Here is a 17,161-nt window from a genome sequence, read left to right as displayed (position 1 = left end):
AAATAAACTGATTTATTTAAAAAGTCTTGTAAACACGGTTTACTTTCATTGCCGGGTTTTTTGTTTGCATGCAAACCAGGTCAACGGGTTATTTTAATTAGCTGATTTTTGCAAGTTTCCAGCATGTTGGTTTTCATGTAGCTAAACATGCTCATAGAACTGAATTGAATCCATCAGCTTTCAGACTACAGTTTATTTCTCAATGCCACAGCAGTGATTTCAGCCACTGCTCTCGCAACAGCCTTCAGACTGAACTTTATTTCTCACTGCCACAACAGTGATTTTTACCACCGCTCCTGCAACAGCTGTCCATCTAAATTTCTGAAGGAAGAGAAAATGTTAAAAAAACAAGAAAAAATGGATCACTTCACTGCCCCAGCAATGATTTCTCCCTCTACTCCTTCCGAGAGCCCTCCCGTTTTCTTTCATCTCCTGCAGGATCGTGCACTTGATCGTGGCTTATTTTTCCACACTTTGCAACAGCAATTTTTTTTTTTTAATCTGCTCAGTCTAGGGGCATTAAATTCTGAAAGTCTTCTCTACCTGAATGGCTGAACTAGTCGCAGTTTGCTGTCCTTATAAATATTTCTTTGGGGGTTTAACTTGGAGCTCGAGCCGAACCTCGGGTTCAAGCCTTCGAGGACAGCAAGCCAAATTTGTGTACCTTTAACTATTCTAACTGAATTGGCAGGCGAACTCGTAATGGGGGAAAAACAAACAAAAATGGCGACACCCACTGGATGCACCTACATAAATACTTGTTCTTCTTACTAATGATGGTATCTATTAGTATGTATTTATTTTTGCTTTGAAAAAATAAATACATTTGTGCGTGCAGATTCATTAGTTTTAAACTTCAACAGATTACCTGGATTCAAGGAAGTTAACGCTTGGTAGGATCAGGGTACAACATGCATTGATTTCACAGTAAATTTCTGACTACAGTAATTTATCGTAAAATAATACTCTTTAATTCTGTAAAACCCTGCAGTGCAGTAGATAAGTTGTGTTGTATTAATATAGTTTATTTGCATATTGTATTTGGCTTTAAAGTTTAAAACAAATAACATGATGGAATTATTATAATTTCTTTAGATGTGTCCAATGGGAGACACGCAGCAAAAAATAAAATAAATAATAATAACTGATGAGCTGCAGAGAGATTTAACGTATGAAGCATTATAAATATGAGGAAATATAGAAAACAAACAAACAATGAAAGCTGCATCTGTGTGAATACCTGACTCATTCAGCTGAAATGACTTTTCAGAGACAACGTTTCAACAGCTTAAACTGTAAAGAATCATTGTGTCATTCAAATTCATCAAATACATTTTAGATTTAGGGAGACACACCCCAACTCATGTTCATTTATTGATCTTTTAATAGTGTGCAGTTTCAGATTAGTCCCTTGCAGATGCTTTACTTTTTTTTTTTCATAGTGATGTTTTTCCATTTAATCAGAACTGGTTTATCTGGATTAGATACAGTTGCACAGAACTCTGAGTCAAAGGAAATAAAACATGTTTAAACAGATTGTCTTAATGAATCGGATCACTACAGCTCTTCAATTTGACGATCCAGAAAGATGATCTTAATTTAAGCTGAGCATAAATCTGCTTATCTTTATTCTTGTGGCTGTTGTTCCAGTTATATCTGACAGCATGCACAATGTTTTTTATTTCTTTGAGTTGATTCTACAAACGAGGCTCATAATTAATTGTCCAAACACTGTTATGGTGTAAATATGAGTCTCGTCTACAGGTGTTAAACTAACACTGAAGTGTGTAGGATCTACTCTTAGTAGTGTTGACTGTTGAGTTATCTAGAGTCTGTTTTTTGTCCCTCACTTCCATCCGAGATGCTTTTACAAATGCCAAATCTTCTGATCGTGATAAATGATCTCAAGATAATTTGATGAAAATATCTGGATTAAGTTTTCTGATATTACTGTGTGTTCTTGTGTAAGTTGGAAAGGGCAGATATATCGATATTTCAAAAACATGATCAGGAATGCAGTGATCGATAATCATGGTTTCGAGCGTGTTGAAACTTTGCATACATGTTCATCACCCTAAATGAGAAAGACACAAAGAAGGAAAAACATATATAGGTTAACCGGCATTTCAGTCAACTCAAAAATCGAAATGTTCAAATTGACCCACAACATAACATGTTTCATTTCATGATTTAATTAATAATTTTCTCTCTGTTATCAAATCTGCTGCATTAAAACAGTTTCATTTTCTATCTTTATAATCTAATCCCACATTAATTCAGAACAAATGCACAATTCAGCTATTAAACCACAAAATTAATGTTTGTTAGACAGTGTTTCTTCAATATAAATTAAATGACTTATTTAAAAAACCTGACAAAATGAGGAAAGACAGGGACCAGATTGAGATTTTCCAACATCACAATCAAACGGATATAGATGATTATTTTCACTCTACTAATATTATTTACATTCTATACAGTTTATTATTATTTTCAATCTCTAAAGCAACGTGTTTATTGTATCTTACCTATTCCACTTTTGTTTTTTTAAAATAATATTTTATTAGGTGTTTCATAATTGTTTTACGGTTTACGTTTGTCTTACAAAGCCTATAATATGTTGTTTAAAGCCAGGCTCCCATTGTGACAATTTACCCCATTTAAACCTGAAATGAATAATAACAGTCTTCAGGCTTGCTAAAACTTCAGGCTTGCTTAAACTTCAGGCTTGCTAAAACTTCAGGCTTGCTAAAACTTCAGGCTTGCTAAAACTTCAGGCTTGCTAAAACTTCAGGCTTGCTAAAACTTCAGGCTTGCTAAAACTTCAGGCTTGCTAAAAATTCAGGCTTGCTGAAACTTCAGGCTTGCTAAAACTTCAGGCTTGCTAAAACTTCAGGCTTGCTGAAACTTCAGGCTTGCTGAAACTTCAGGCTTGCTAAAACTTCAGACTTGCTAAAACTTCAGGCTTGCTAAAAATTCAGGCTTGCTGAAACTTCAGGCGTGCTAAAAATTCAGGCTTGCTGAAACTTCAGGCTTGCTAAAACTTCAGGCTTGCTGAAACTTCAGGCTTGCTGAAACTTCAGGCTTGCTGAAACTTCAGGCTTGCTGAAACTTCAGGCTTGCTGAAACTTCAGGCTTGCTAAAACTTCAGGCTTGCTAAAACTTCAGGCTTGCTAAAAATTCAGGCTTGCTGAAACTTCAGGCTTGCTGAAACTTCAGGCTTGCTGAAACTTCAGGCTTGCTGAAACTTCAGGCTTGCTGAAACTTCAGGCTTGCTGAAACTTCAGGCTTGCTGAAACTTCAGGCTTGCTGAAACTTCAGGCTGGTGTTTTGGGGTTAAGTTTGAGCTGAACTCAGTTGGACTTCCTCCAGGAGCAGGTTTGGACACCCCGACTCATGTTCATTTCTTGATCTGTTAATAGTGTGTAGTTTCAGGTTACACCCATTGCAGAGGCTCTTCATTTTTTCATAGTGATGTTTTTCCATTTAATCAGAACTGGTTTATCTGGATTATCTGCTGTTCAACTGAACTCTTTCTCAGTCTTTAACTTTGACTGTCCAGAGAGATGATCATAATTTCAGCTGATTATGGATCTGCTTATGTTCATATTTATGGCTGCAGTTGCAGTTTTATCTGACGGTATGTACATAGTTTTTTCTCTGTTTAAGCCGATTCTGAAGATAAAGCACATCATTAATGTGCCTTTTAAATCAATGCACACTTACACTGTCAGAGATTCGGCTGAACTCGTGTTGCTCATGATCTTAAAGACCTTTTGTTCTAAAAGCTTCTGCTTCAATTCTAGAAACACGTTTTTAACTATGTATGAATTTCTTCACAAAGCAAATTAATTGTATTTTTAAATGTATGATTTGAAGCAGATCGTGAAGGAAAGTATATAGTTTTAGCAGTCGAGCTTTCATCAGTTTTGTTGATTCACTGGAGACAACGATGATTTCTATCCTCAGCTGTTTTTATAATGTATTTAACTTTTAATGTATTAATTTCTGATGCTTAGTTTTCTCTTTCCTGCATTTCTCATACTTCGATTTATAGTGTTATAGTGTTTGTTGTAATAATGTAGGTCTCATCTAACATTCAAACAACTGGGATCTCTTGTGACTCAAAACCCCTTCAAGTCCATTATGACGGTTATAGTTCTTGTTTGTGATGATAGTCATTCTCTAAAACAGCACATATGTTGTGGCTTCACAGAAAACAATCTGATCTGTTCGTTTGGTCTTTCGACATCTTCCACTTTAAACTGTTTCAGATTTTACTGTTTGTTGTGGTCAAGTAAATTCAATTTTAGTTGTAGCGCCTCTCAAAATGCACATTGTTTCAAAGCAACTTTACAGAAATTCATGATGATAATGTTTATGAAATCTTAAAGCCTAATTGCCCACATGTAGCAGTTTGGAGCTGGGCAATAGTTTCTTTTTGGCAACAATATTAAGAATTGAGCAGTTGAGATTTACTAAACGCTGTGTATATGAATAGCTGTGGTGTTTTTTGTTTTTCTCAGGTTACATTTCCTGGTGACCTGATTTGACCAGCCATACAACTTTTATTCTTAAACAGAGAAAGTGAAAGTGCCTTGTTTGACACCATGAACACAGTTTGTTTGTCTGATGCATTTTCATTTTCAACAGGAATAATTTGGACAGGGACTTGATTTATTTTAGATTTTTGAAGATGAACTGACATAAATGCTTGTTTATGTCAGTGAAGATGATGATGATGATCTCTGTTATTATGTATCGATTTAAACTACAAGAAACATCTAGGTAACTATACTGTATTTCCTGATTGAGGGAATGGAGATGTTGTGTTGAGAAACTGACACCAGGGGTCGCTCTTGAGAGTCTCAATCACCTCTGACATATTCAGAAAAGGCCAATGAAAATGATGAGGGAAATTATGACATCACTCCCTAAACATCCGGGTATAAAGACGGCCAACATGCTTTACTTGTTCATGTTTGTGCTGAGGAGCTGAGACCACGTCTCGACTAAGTCAGCAGCCGGAGGGACACAACGTCTCCATCAGGCAACGAGGGTTACAATAGTAGTGGAGACATTCCCTTTCCCTTGGTCACTTTTGATGTTGTGTCGAAATGTAGACATAATACAAGCTCTAGGAGTGCAGCTGCTGTAAGTGTGTCCAGAAACAAGTGCACTTCGCCTCCGCGCAACCTTCCAGCACAGAGGAACCTCTTAGCAAACTCACAATTACAATGGAAGAAAAACAGCATTTAAACAGCATTTTCTGTTCATTTAGATTTGGGTCTAATTACAGCTTTAGCTTACCTGGTTGTTTACGCTGGAAAGCAAACACCTTCTCAGAGAGAGGAACACATCAGAGGCTAAAGGGGAGGTTACCAATGGGAAAGATTACTTAGGGAATAGTCTCTGTGAAGTGCTCCACCTACCCTTACAGAATGAAAATATATTTACATGGATTTATGATCAATATATTATATGGTGTAATATACTGAAAGATATTTGAAATAATATATTGCATTTCTATAATACATAGTACAAGTAATTGGCGCTTTTCATATGTTGAAACAAATATTTACAATACATTTACATTGTAAAATGTCATTACATAAGTACTTCGAAAACATGTCAAAGTTGTAAGTTGCTAATGGGCCCGGGGCCCATGGGTGGCCCAGGTGAATTTAACAAAATAAGTTTAACCAAACTCCAAGAAAATATCAAATTGAGAAATAATGCCTGACTACGCCACCTTGGGAATTTCACCCAAAGAATCTACCAACTTTGCTTGACACAGGTTCCTTACCCAGTGGCAAGCAAAACGTAGAGACACGGGTAGTCAAATACAAAAAAACACCTTTATTAGGACGGTATAAAAACTATAAAAGATTTGATGAAACAAAAACCTCACACATCACCTTTAAAACAGACTTGCATAATCATAAATCACTCAAACATTGTTATGGAGTTGCAGCCTAATTACAGGGAAGACGCTCCAATAATAAGGGATGTCCTAATCTGCATAACACATTCACATACCAAATAAAGAACCCCAGTGCAAGCCACAGACCACAGCACAAAATGAAGAAACACCACCATCCACAGAGGGGATGTCACCCAGGTCAATAAGGCCTGCAGCTCCTAGTAGAGTTTTTTTTTAAACGGAAATAAACTCAAGACTCAAATTGAGACACTAAGAAAAAAAAATCAGTTAGATTAACAACTAAAGCAATTAATCAAATGGTCAAAATAAACCAATCTCACATTTAATACTAAAACTCAATGAATGCATAAGAAACAGACTGAATCAATACCAAAAGATTAACAAAACCACAACCAAACGAAAATAATTAAAAATAACTGATACACAAAATAATCTAAACTAATTTGAAAACATAGCAAAACAAATTTAACACTACATCAAAGTTAAGATGCTCAAAGCTTTTTGAGACGAAATGTAGTCGACACAAACAGGACAAAATTATTTGGCACGGGTCCAACACAACCGTGACCCAAAACACACACAGACCCAAAACACACACAGAATCAGACAGTGGTGACGCCACTGCAATCTATGCAAGAGAAATAAAATTAACATTCAATAATCTGCAGGGGGGAAAGAAACACACAAACTAGCACTTACCAAACTACAGCGCGGGAACAGGGATGTAGCCGAGTGTGTAAATACTCAACCTATATACAACAAACAGCCTTCATCCATTCAGAAGAATTGACTGAAATAAAACACAAATCGCGATTCGCGCCACTTCCACGGCTGATAAGCGGATATAATAAAATAAACGCATGCCTGGAGGAGGACAGATGCACATTCACATTCATCAGCCGAGCAGAGCAGCTGCGGCAAAACACAGAACACGAAAACGACAAGATTGACGTTATGTAGCCCCGCCCCTTTTCAGCGCAGCGCTTGTGTTTTGTCTTCCGGTCATGAATGAACGTCTCGTTTTAAAATCTTCCCGGTCTACTGACATTTGTTAAGACATCTGATTTAAACATTACAATGGTCATGATAACTTTTGTCAAATTTAAAATAAGTAAATCCACTTTACTAGCTAATTACTTCTTGATAGCGATGCCATTGAAATACACAGAGCAAAAACGTAAGTTCAAAGACGATATTTTAAAGATGGCTGCGCGCTTGTTTCTCTGGCGCATAAGGTCTTATAGAAAGTTCACCAAATATGCAGTGTCTAATGACTGCATTAAAGTGTATAAACAAATGCTTGACGTTGTAACTGTGAAGGCGATTCGACGAACAATCCAATCTCAGCGTGAGTGTGGCCCAAACACTGAAGGCAAAGCTCGTGGCTGTCCTGGCAGACAAAGCTGAATGAGTGAAGCTGAATGAGTGAAGCATGCTTGAGTAGTGGCCAGACATGCAAGTTTCACTCGCCAATTTCATTGGCCTTTTCTGATTAGGTCAGAGGGTGTTTGGGGCTCTCAAGAGCGAATCCTTGTGTTGGTATTCCGTCACAGCGTCAAACCGACAGACAGAAAGGGAACTACAAAGCCAGCTTTATTTAATTTCTCTCTGTTTGTTTCAGGGTTCACTGTGCACGGTCCCTCTGGTCTTGTGGTTGTTTCTCTGGGAACTTCAGTGGTTTTGCCCTGTTATGTTGATAAATCTTTACCAATGGAGGGCCTGGAGGTGGAATGGAGAAGAACAGACTCAGAGACTCTGGTTCATCTGTATCAAGATGGTGAAAGTCAACCAGAGGCCCAGCAGCAGGATTATCAGGATAGAGCTCATTTCTTTACTGATCAGATTCAACATGGAAACTTCTCCCTCCGTCTGGACAATCTGAGAGCTGAAGATGAGGGAAAATACACATGTAAAGTTTACAGTCAGCAGGATTCTGGTGACACTGAGGTTCAAATAACAGTTGATAATGTTGGTGAGTGTGGATCACATTTGTGCCTTCCTTTTATATGATTCTACAGAAACTAATTACTGAATTTACACTCACTTTGTCATATTAACACTGTTTGTTCTTTCAGAGCGTCTGCTGGTATCAGGATCGAGTCGCTCCATATCTGCGTCTGTGGGTGAGGACGTCACTCTGAACTGCTCTGTCGACTCTCACATCAAACCTGAACACATTGAAGAGGTTTCATGGAAGAAAACAGATGAAGATGTAGAGATTGTGGTTCTGCTCTATCAAGACAATGAGGCTTTTCCAGATTCATCAAATGAGCGATACAGAGACAGAGTTGAGTTCTTCACTGATGAAATCCCCAAAGGAAACTTCTCTCTCAGACTGAAGAGTGTCAGAACTGAAGACAAAGGAGTTTACATGTGTCAAGTGTTTGCGGGAAGACTTTCAGCCAATACAACTGTGGTACTGGAGAGACTGGGTAAGTTTTAATGGATCAATAAACAATACACAATCATTGAGGCCTAAACAAACACAAGTTATGTTTATTTACATTTAATATGAGTTTGATTAACAATCAGTTATATGATCTAAGTCTGAACGATTATTCCTTGATGTGTTAGTAAATGCTCAGAGGTGTAAAGTCCAGGTTCAGAAAGTAAAAGTCCTCCTCAGTATTTTGTTCCAATCACCTGGATTTGCTAATTCAGCCAGGAGACAGAACTAATTAGTGAAATCAGCTGATTGAGTTCATGGGTGGAATAAACATGGCAGGACTTTTACTTTCTGACCCTTGGACTTACACCTCTGTAAATGATAGATTAATTAATTAAAATAAGGAATTGTTGTGGTATAGAGATATATGCTGTCTGTGTGTGTGTGTGTGTGTGTGTGTGTGTGTGTGTGTGTGTGTATTGTTCCCTTACAAAAAGAAAATATTTTTCCATATATTTATGATCAATATATTAAAGGAACACGCCACCGTTTTTTGAAATAGGGGTTATTCACCGTCTCCCCTACATTTAGATAGGTGGGCAAACGCATTTTTGTCTCAGTGCATGTATTGTATTGGCAGCGCCGCCGCTAGCGTAGCTTAGCATAATGAATGGAATCCTTTGTTGCCAGATAGCATGTGAGTAAAAGTGATCCCTTACAGAAAGAAAATATATTTCCATATATTTATGATCAATATATTAAATGTTTGATGTATGATGTTCATTACATTTTGAACAGTGCATTCCCATTTATGGGATTTAAAATGTTCAGTGGCGTCACTGGCGACTGCCAGATTCAAACTGTGCTTTCGCCCTTTGGCTGGCGCTGAGCTCAACTATGCAGTGTTTTATACATGCTTAATACATTCCCATAATGTTTATTTTAGGTTTCAGACATTTAAATACTCATAAGCACTAGTAAAACATTTGGAGTTTGTAAAATACACACTGTTTATTTAAGTAACAACAATCTATTCAAATATAATATGCCGACATGTTTTAATCATATCATACACAAATTTTCATTTGGGGGACCCTGCAGGTCCATTAGGCAAAAGCTATGAAAGAGCTGTACGAGGGTAGTGCTGAGCCGAGATTGATGCAGGAACTGCGTTCGGTGACTGTTATTGCTCTCAGAACAACTAAAGTCACGACACGGTCTCTCAGTCCACATTCTTGGTACCAGAATGCCTTCTCTGGCTAAACCTCTGAGGTGCCCTGGCAACTTCAAGCAACTTTTCTCTACTATAAAGCACATCCTCAAACCACAAACTCACTCAGAAGCCACAGAGGAGAGGTGTAACAACTTTATCACTTTTTTCAGGAAAAATTTAGACATAATCCTCTTCCTCCTATGGTGGGAATGTGTATGTAAATATTCCGTCATTTCCTGTTTAGAAGTAGTTTTTCACGGTTTTAAAGGAACACACCGTTGTTTTTTTTAAATAGGGCTTATTCACCGTCTCCCCTACATTTAGATACGAGGGCAATCGCATTTTTTGTCTCAGTGCATGCATTGTCTTAGTCTGGCAGCACTAGCTTAGCATAATGAATCGAATCCTTTGTTGCCGGATAGCATGTCGTGAGTAAAAGTGATACTTTTTTAAAACTAATTACTTCTTGTGGCATGCTTATTCACAACTGAATTGACTTGGGGCTATATTGTGGGGGAAGCACAGGCAAAGCACTGTTACTTGGGTGCAGAGATATCACGCAACATCTGAAACCCCCCAACTTCCGTCAACATATCGGCGTGAATATTAGCTGGCTATTTTTCCGACAGAAGACTTAGTAAATAGGGATGAACATGGCATTATGTCAAAACATAACCAACACCACCTGATCACCTTTTTTCAATGCTAATCTGGCAGTTATAACTCAATTACATCAGCCAAACTAAATTTAAATATATAAGTAGTTTAAGGGTCAAGAGCCCAACTAAAGCAAATACTGAACACCATAATGGTGGCTTAAAAAAATTATTTTCTCCATTGGTGATTCTGCTTGTTAACATCAGATGTCTTCAATAATAGCCAATTATCACTCAATTAATCACTTAATTAGCTCATTAACTTTAACACTGCTTCAGACACTGTTTGAAATACAGTCAATGTTTGATGTCACATTTATGTTGAATGATGTCAAAATAGCATTAAAATGACATCAACATCATGACATCCTGACGTCAAATACATGTTGAATTGACATCAAATGCCAACAAAGCATGACATCAAAATAACATCAGCAGAGGTCAAAATCTTGACATCAAATTGACATTGACACTTTGACGTCAATATGACTTTCATTTTTTACCTATTTACATTTATTCATTTAGCTGACGCTTTTATCCAAAGCGACTTACAATTGCTATATATTTCAGAGGTCGCACGCCTCTGGAGCAACTGGGGGTTAAATGTCTTGCTCAGGTCTTATGTGACTGTGTCTTATCCACTGCGCCATCACCACCCTTTATTTCGTAAAGTCATTTTGACATCAAATGCCCACTGGGAGGGTATTACTTTTCACAAGTAAGATTTAACATTACCATACTATTGGTTGTATTTTGTGAATGGAATATTACCAGAGAGTTGATGTCAAGGGCTGGGAGGAGATGGATGCAGAATAATGAGGTAGTATAGGCTACAGTGTGTAGACAAGTAGACTCCGAAATCAAAACCCTGCCGGACAGTGAAAGAGATCTGCCGTTAGTGCGAGTCCGGATCGAATCGGGAGCGACCAGACAGCAGAGGATTATGTTTGCAAATCAAACAATGATTTGTCCCAAAAGAATAATTAATGCTCAATTTAGAGTTTGTTATTCGTATGGTCTGATGCGTGTGATAGGATGATGACCGGTATCGTGATCGTTCTAAAGTGTCGTGTTGCTGTTGTATGAGATATGTTGGTTAGAGCTGATTCTTACACTCCGCCTATCAATTGGCTTACAGCCCTTGATCCGGGCAATTTCCCTTGTAGGAGTTGCACGAATTCTAATGCGATGATTACAGGTAATTCTTTCCCACATCCACGGACTGGCAAAAAATTCTCTGTGAGAGGGAGAATTACTTGCCGTACGTCCTTTGTTGTGTATTTACTTAAAGGGGACATATCATGCTTTTAAATCATTCCTTTTTACATATAAATCCTACATTTGTGGTCTATATAAAGCAGAACTTTAATGCTTGGGTCTGAATTCCTCATTATTATAGCTCCACAGGCCCCTTTTCTACCCCTTTTCTGATGTGCGTCTGAGAGCAACTCGTTTTGGTGCGGTCTCTTTAAATGCAAATGAGACACTTCATACCCCGCCCCCTCTCCAGGTTGCAGAGGTGACACTCGTTTCAACTCCACCCCGTTCGGCCATTTTTGTAGTTTGATAGATACGATTATATGGCGGCACAGAAACTTTTTATTCACACGTTATTAACAAAATGTCAACAACGGAAGACTTGTCCATCAAGCCTTACATGTCGAGCCAGAGCCGGACCCGGAGCGAGATGAAAATGAAGACGACGAACCTGCAGAACAACGTCTTCATATGGATGTATCGCAATGGTATGTTTCTGTATTTACAGTAACTTCTCCATCCATGCCCACTACTACAATACTGCATGTTTTACAACGACTATTTAACACTCACCAAACAAAATATAAGTTATATTATAAACAATTAAAGAAAAGCACGTTGTTATTGCACGTAAAAACGTTATTTACAGCTTACCGAAGTGCTCTGTTCGTCTCCAAAGATAGAAGGAATTGACCCCTCAATCAGACGAAGTCTATCGGCAAGTCCTTCTTTATACTGGCGGAGGTTGCTGAAGTAGTTATCCTTGAAGTGCCTCGTTCGTGCACACAAAAATTACTTTAACCACAGATGTGGGTACATTTTCCATGAAAAATAAAACTCAACCAGGCACTTCGAAGAGCTTCTGCTGGGAGACTGTGTAATGAAGTGTGTGGGTAACTACATCAAACAACCCAACATTTTGACTTACCCTCTCGTAATTTCTGCATCCTTGAGCTTGTACAAAAAAATCGCAGCGAGAAATTAAAATGGCGGATTGCTCAAAGTGTTGGGCCGGTAGTCGATGTCCTTATTTGGCAGTTCCGCTGCAAATACTGTGACGTAATTGTTCAAAAAACGTCATAGAGAATAGAAAAATCGGAACAGGTTGTAAAATATGACCAAAACAAAATATAAAGATATCAATGAAGCACCTGAAGAGACATATTTCAACTTTTCTGTACTTATAAACACTCCAAATATACAACAAAATGCATTTACGGGCTAAAAAAGGGGATTTAGCATGATATGTCCCCTTTAAAATGTCCATGTGGGCTTTGTTATGTGGGTAAAACAAAAAGAGAGTTAAGAATAAGGTTACACGAACATAAAAGTAATATACGTAATCACGACATTAAGTCACCAGTGGCTAGACATTTTAATGAATTTGGGCATGATATTTGTACTTTGAAATTTCAAGGCATCGAGTTAGTTAAATCTCTCCAACGGGGTGGAGATAGGGAGCGCTATCTCCTTCAACGAGAGGCTTTTTGGATTTATATGCTTCAAACGCTATATCCCAATGGTTTAAATGAAGAATTGGCTTTAAATTGTTTCTTGTAAAAAATTTAATCTGGAATTAAGTTAATCAATTTAATTCTTATGTTTAAACTGGTGTTTATTTCTGTTTTATTTTTTTCTTACATATTTTTTCTTTTTTGGTAATTGTTTGTGAGGGTTAGGCTACATGTGAGCATTATTTATGGTTTGTTTTGTTGTTAATCTTTGTGTGTCTTTACAATGTTGGTAACTTGATGCACCTGACGGTGCAGATGATTGGATGTTAATGGGGTTCACCTGTGATGTTTAAAAGCAATCTCTTTGGTGTTTCACACCACACACTGATGATGGCTTAGGCTGAAACGCGTCTGTGTGGACATAGTATTAATAAATATGAGATGTAACTAGAGAGTGCGGTTTTTCATCTTTATTTAGATCAGCTTAGCACTCAATAAACGGGACAAGTGAGGTCCCGTACGGGACAAATAAATTAGGCCGAATAATCGGGACGTCCCGGCTAATTTGGGACAGTTGGCAACCCTACATATGATGCAATTCCTCCAGAGTGGAATCCAGCGCGGTTCTCCTTCACTGCGCGAATCCGACGCAATTCTTTATTATTTTTGTCCCTCAGCGAAAACAAAATAATAAATAAAATGAAATAATAATAAAACATATGTCCGAACATTTCATGCATTAGGCAAGGAAACATATCAAACAAAACAAAACAAACACAAAAAAATCATAGGTACATGAAAATACATAGGAACACAGCCTTAATTAATTGGGTGGGTAACATAAGCGTGATTGACATACAGGAGGTCCTATTTATTTTTTAACGTGCAAACATTTTGGACACGAATTTCGGACTCAGTGTGTAAGGACCTTGAACTCTGTCCAAACACGAACAATCTGGGCCAATATGAAAGACGGTGTACTTCCATTACGAATGGGAGAAAGTGCAACACACAATATGGGGGAATAAGTCCCGCCTTCTAAATAAAAGAGCCAATCGCCGACTGGTAAAGTAATTTTGTCACTGCAGCTGCCCCGGTTGCTATAGAAACATTGTTCTGAGACACGTGATTATGACTGCACATGTGCATTGGCTCCTCCAACACTTTTTGAGCATAAGAAACCACATTTATGATACAGTTGTTGTCAGATTTCATTGGTGATTTAAAATATGACATTTAATCGTAAGCTTGTTCTACAGATTTGGAGAACTTGATACTTTGGCTATACCCACTGATCTGTATAATGACTGGATTGTTCATTGCGTTTTAAACTGCCATCAGGTTGTTAAGCCACAAGAAGAGTTCGAGTGAACTTCTTACTATTCCCTACCGACAGAGGACATCATAGATTTACAGCCAAAACATTGCCTACAATAAACTGATTTGCAGCTTATCAGTCTCACAGGATTGTATGAGTTGTGGGAGTTGTATGATATATGTAAATATATTTTCTTTCCTTAAGGGTGTGTTTGTTTGTGGGTGTTTGTGTGTGTGGGTGTTCTTGTATGTATATATATATATATGGTTTATGAGGACACAAATGTGTATAATGACACCTTATGATCCTTAGGACACTTCGTGTGTGTGTGTGTGTGTGTGTGTGTGTGTGTGTGTGTGTGTGTGTGTGTTAAAAAACAATACATATTTGCACAAATTAACAATATGCTTTTTATGGTAATAGAGAAGGAAATGTACCCCATAACCCCTGTGTTCAGTAACTGATGTCTGTGTTTCACAGGTTTCTCTGCTTTACAAATAATGGTGTTGATTCTCTCGATTGCTGCATCTGGATCTGCACTTCTGCTCTGCTGTCTGATCTACTGCAGAACACAAAATGGTAAATATATTCTTATTTGTTGCAATCCATTTGGGACTTGAAGATTAAGAGAAAGTAGAAAAGACAAAAAAGCGATATATGTTAATAATGATAAAATAGCGATATATGTTAATAATGATAAAATAGCATAAACAGAATACTTTGGAAAGAGTTAATGTTTCAGTGAAGCTTTAATCCCAAATAGCCAGATTTTCACATGATCAAACTTTCAACATGATACAAGAATAACAGACCAGCCCACAATAAAGTTGAACATTCAACACTTACAGCGAAAGGTATCAAAAACAACACATAAGGCTTGTTCGACTTGAACCGGCGCTGCACAGACCGATCGGTTGATGATATCAAAGTACCGCGAGAGCGATTAGAGAGCAGATGGCTCCTTATGCTTTTGAATCGCTCTCGCGGTACTTTGATGTCATCAACCGATCGGTCTGTGCAGCGCCGGTTCAAGTCGAACAAGCCTAAAATGACCCATTTTTGTGTCACGGTGTGGGTTTTGTGTCTTGTTCCTTGTTCTTGTCTGTCACGTGATTCCCTGTTTGTCATGTGATCCTGCCATGTGTCTTGTCATTTGTTAATTGTCTGAGCACTGTTCACAGATGTTCCTTGTCTTGTAATTAGTCAGTGTATTTAAGCCCTCATGTTTGCCCTGTGTCTTAGTTGTGGATTGAATGTCCCTATGTCCCGATCGTTGTTCTGATTTCTGTTTCATGCCTCGCCATGTCTTTGTTTTGTGTTTAATTTAGTGTTTTAATTATAGTTTGCGTTTGGGTCCTCACCAGTTTGCCTCCAGTGGATTGATTCACAACACAATGAGTGGATAATGTTGAAACGATAAAATATCCTGTGAGAACTGAAGGACATTGAGGTCTTAGTCTGAAACGTGCTGATGAGTTCAGTTTTTTCATTCAAATGAAAAAAATAATAATTATGTAACATTGTGCTACAGTATACAGTACAGTAGTACTTACTACTAAATGCCTACAAACACATTTAAAAATATCTTTCAAAACACTGATGGCACAAACCTCAAAAACATTGTCACAAACAGAAACTGTAGTTCATCCCTTAATCTATCCCATAAACTGACAAATGAGACTTTTCTTGCTGATGAGGTGCAAGAAAAAAGTGCATGTAAAGTTGTGCCATTATATGCCAATGTGAAAGATAATTGGAACATGTTTGGGCCTCAATAGGAAACAAAAATAGCCCATATCAAATGAGTAAAAGTTACTGTTACCAGTGAACCAAGCAGATTTCTACAATGAATGAAATGCCATTCACTGCTATTAATGTCATGGCAGGTCAGGCAAAGAGAGGTGAGGAGGAGTGGATCTATATGCAGCTTTAACTTTAATTAACAAAATAACAAAGGGAACAACTGGAAAGGGGTGATCAGAGAAGACAGAACACAACAGCTTCACAACAACGTAACGACGATACCTGAACAAAGAACTGAGGCAACTAAAGGCATACTGTCTATACATAAGCAAACAAGGAACTAAACAAGAGACACTGGAATGAAATCAAAGAAACAATGAGTAACTATGGAAACAAACTAATTAGAACAAAAGAAACAGGAATGAGACATTGGAAAACAAACTAAAAGTCTAAACTGAAACTAAGATTGAACGCCACAATTAAATTTTTTTAAATTTTAAAATTAAAAATGCTTTGATACATTTCTCGATTCGTCCTTAACATTTGCATCCCATCAAGTGCATTTCTAAATAACATTTGTACAAACAGCACCACACAATGGATGAGCTGCAAAAGCCTGTAACTTGCTCAAAATCCTTAGTTGATCTCGCAAAAATATTAAGGTCAATGAACACATCAGAATGACAAATCCTTGTGTCATTGTTCACTCCTTAGCCTTGTTGTCAATATAACAGTCTACTCTGTCAGTATTTCCTGATGTAAACTATGGTTTTGATACCAAAAAAGGTGCACAAGGCTGCACTTTTTCTGTATGGCATATATCATTTTCAACAGTACAAATGAGCACATTACTGTATGTAGGATTTTGATTGCAAGAGACTTGACAAGATTTACAGATATGCACCTTTTACAGGTGGTCTGACAACAAATTACAGTACAATGACATTGCATATATAGAAAATTGATTGACACATTATGAAAACTAGTTCAATCATTTTGCCTTCAATGACTTATACCTTGAACTAATGATGATTTGTAAGGTAAAACTTTTCAAGTCAAGTCAAGTCACCTTCATTTATAGAGCACTTTTAACAATATAGATTGTTTCAAAGCAGCTTTACAGTGATAATAGGAAATTAAAGTATCAGGGATTGTTTTGGCTTTACAGCAGCTCTAGAATAAAGTTATTG

At 37.5% G+C, this 17,161-nt stretch overlaps 2 protein-coding genes across 6 annotated transcripts in view; one reads left to right on the top strand and one right to left on the bottom strand.

The window, feature by feature from the left end:
- LOC143710998 (MIF4G domain-containing protein B) overlaps nt 1-17,161 on the bottom strand; it is a 1,123,636-nt gene that overhangs the window by 481,484 nt on the left and 624,991 nt on the right. The window lies entirely within an intron of this gene.
- The window catches only part of LOC143710966 (uncharacterized), an 86,410-nt gene that overhangs the window by 17,975 nt on the left and 51,274 nt on the right, over nt 1-17,161 (top strand). For 2 of the 4 annotated variants that reach the window (XR_013194713.1, XM_077202238.1), the window contains exons 2-4: nt 7,566-7,916; nt 8,020-8,376; nt 14,709-14,807. Coding sequence is in view for 2 of the 4 variants with exons in the window: in XM_077202238.1 (XP_077058353.1) it covers nt 7,566-7,916; nt 8,020-8,376; nt 14,709-14,807 (807 nt within the window). In the remaining 2 variants the exon portion in view is untranslated. Of the gene's footprint in view, nt 1-3,492; nt 3,641-7,565; nt 7,917-8,019; nt 8,377-14,708; nt 14,808-17,161 lie in introns of those variants that run through there. The other 2 variants (XR_013194712.1, XM_077202237.1) reach the window with 2 other exon arrangements.

The sequence above is a fragment of the Siphateles boraxobius genome, unplaced genomic scaffold, assembly GCF_051911475.1.
Source record: "Siphateles boraxobius isolate OS27281-9 unplaced genomic scaffold, OSU_SipBor_1 49, whole genome shotgun sequence".
Taxonomy (NCBI): Eukaryota; Metazoa; Chordata; class Actinopteri; order Cypriniformes; family Leuciscidae; genus Siphateles; species Siphateles boraxobius.
This window is presented reverse-complemented; position numbering and strand designations above follow the sequence as displayed.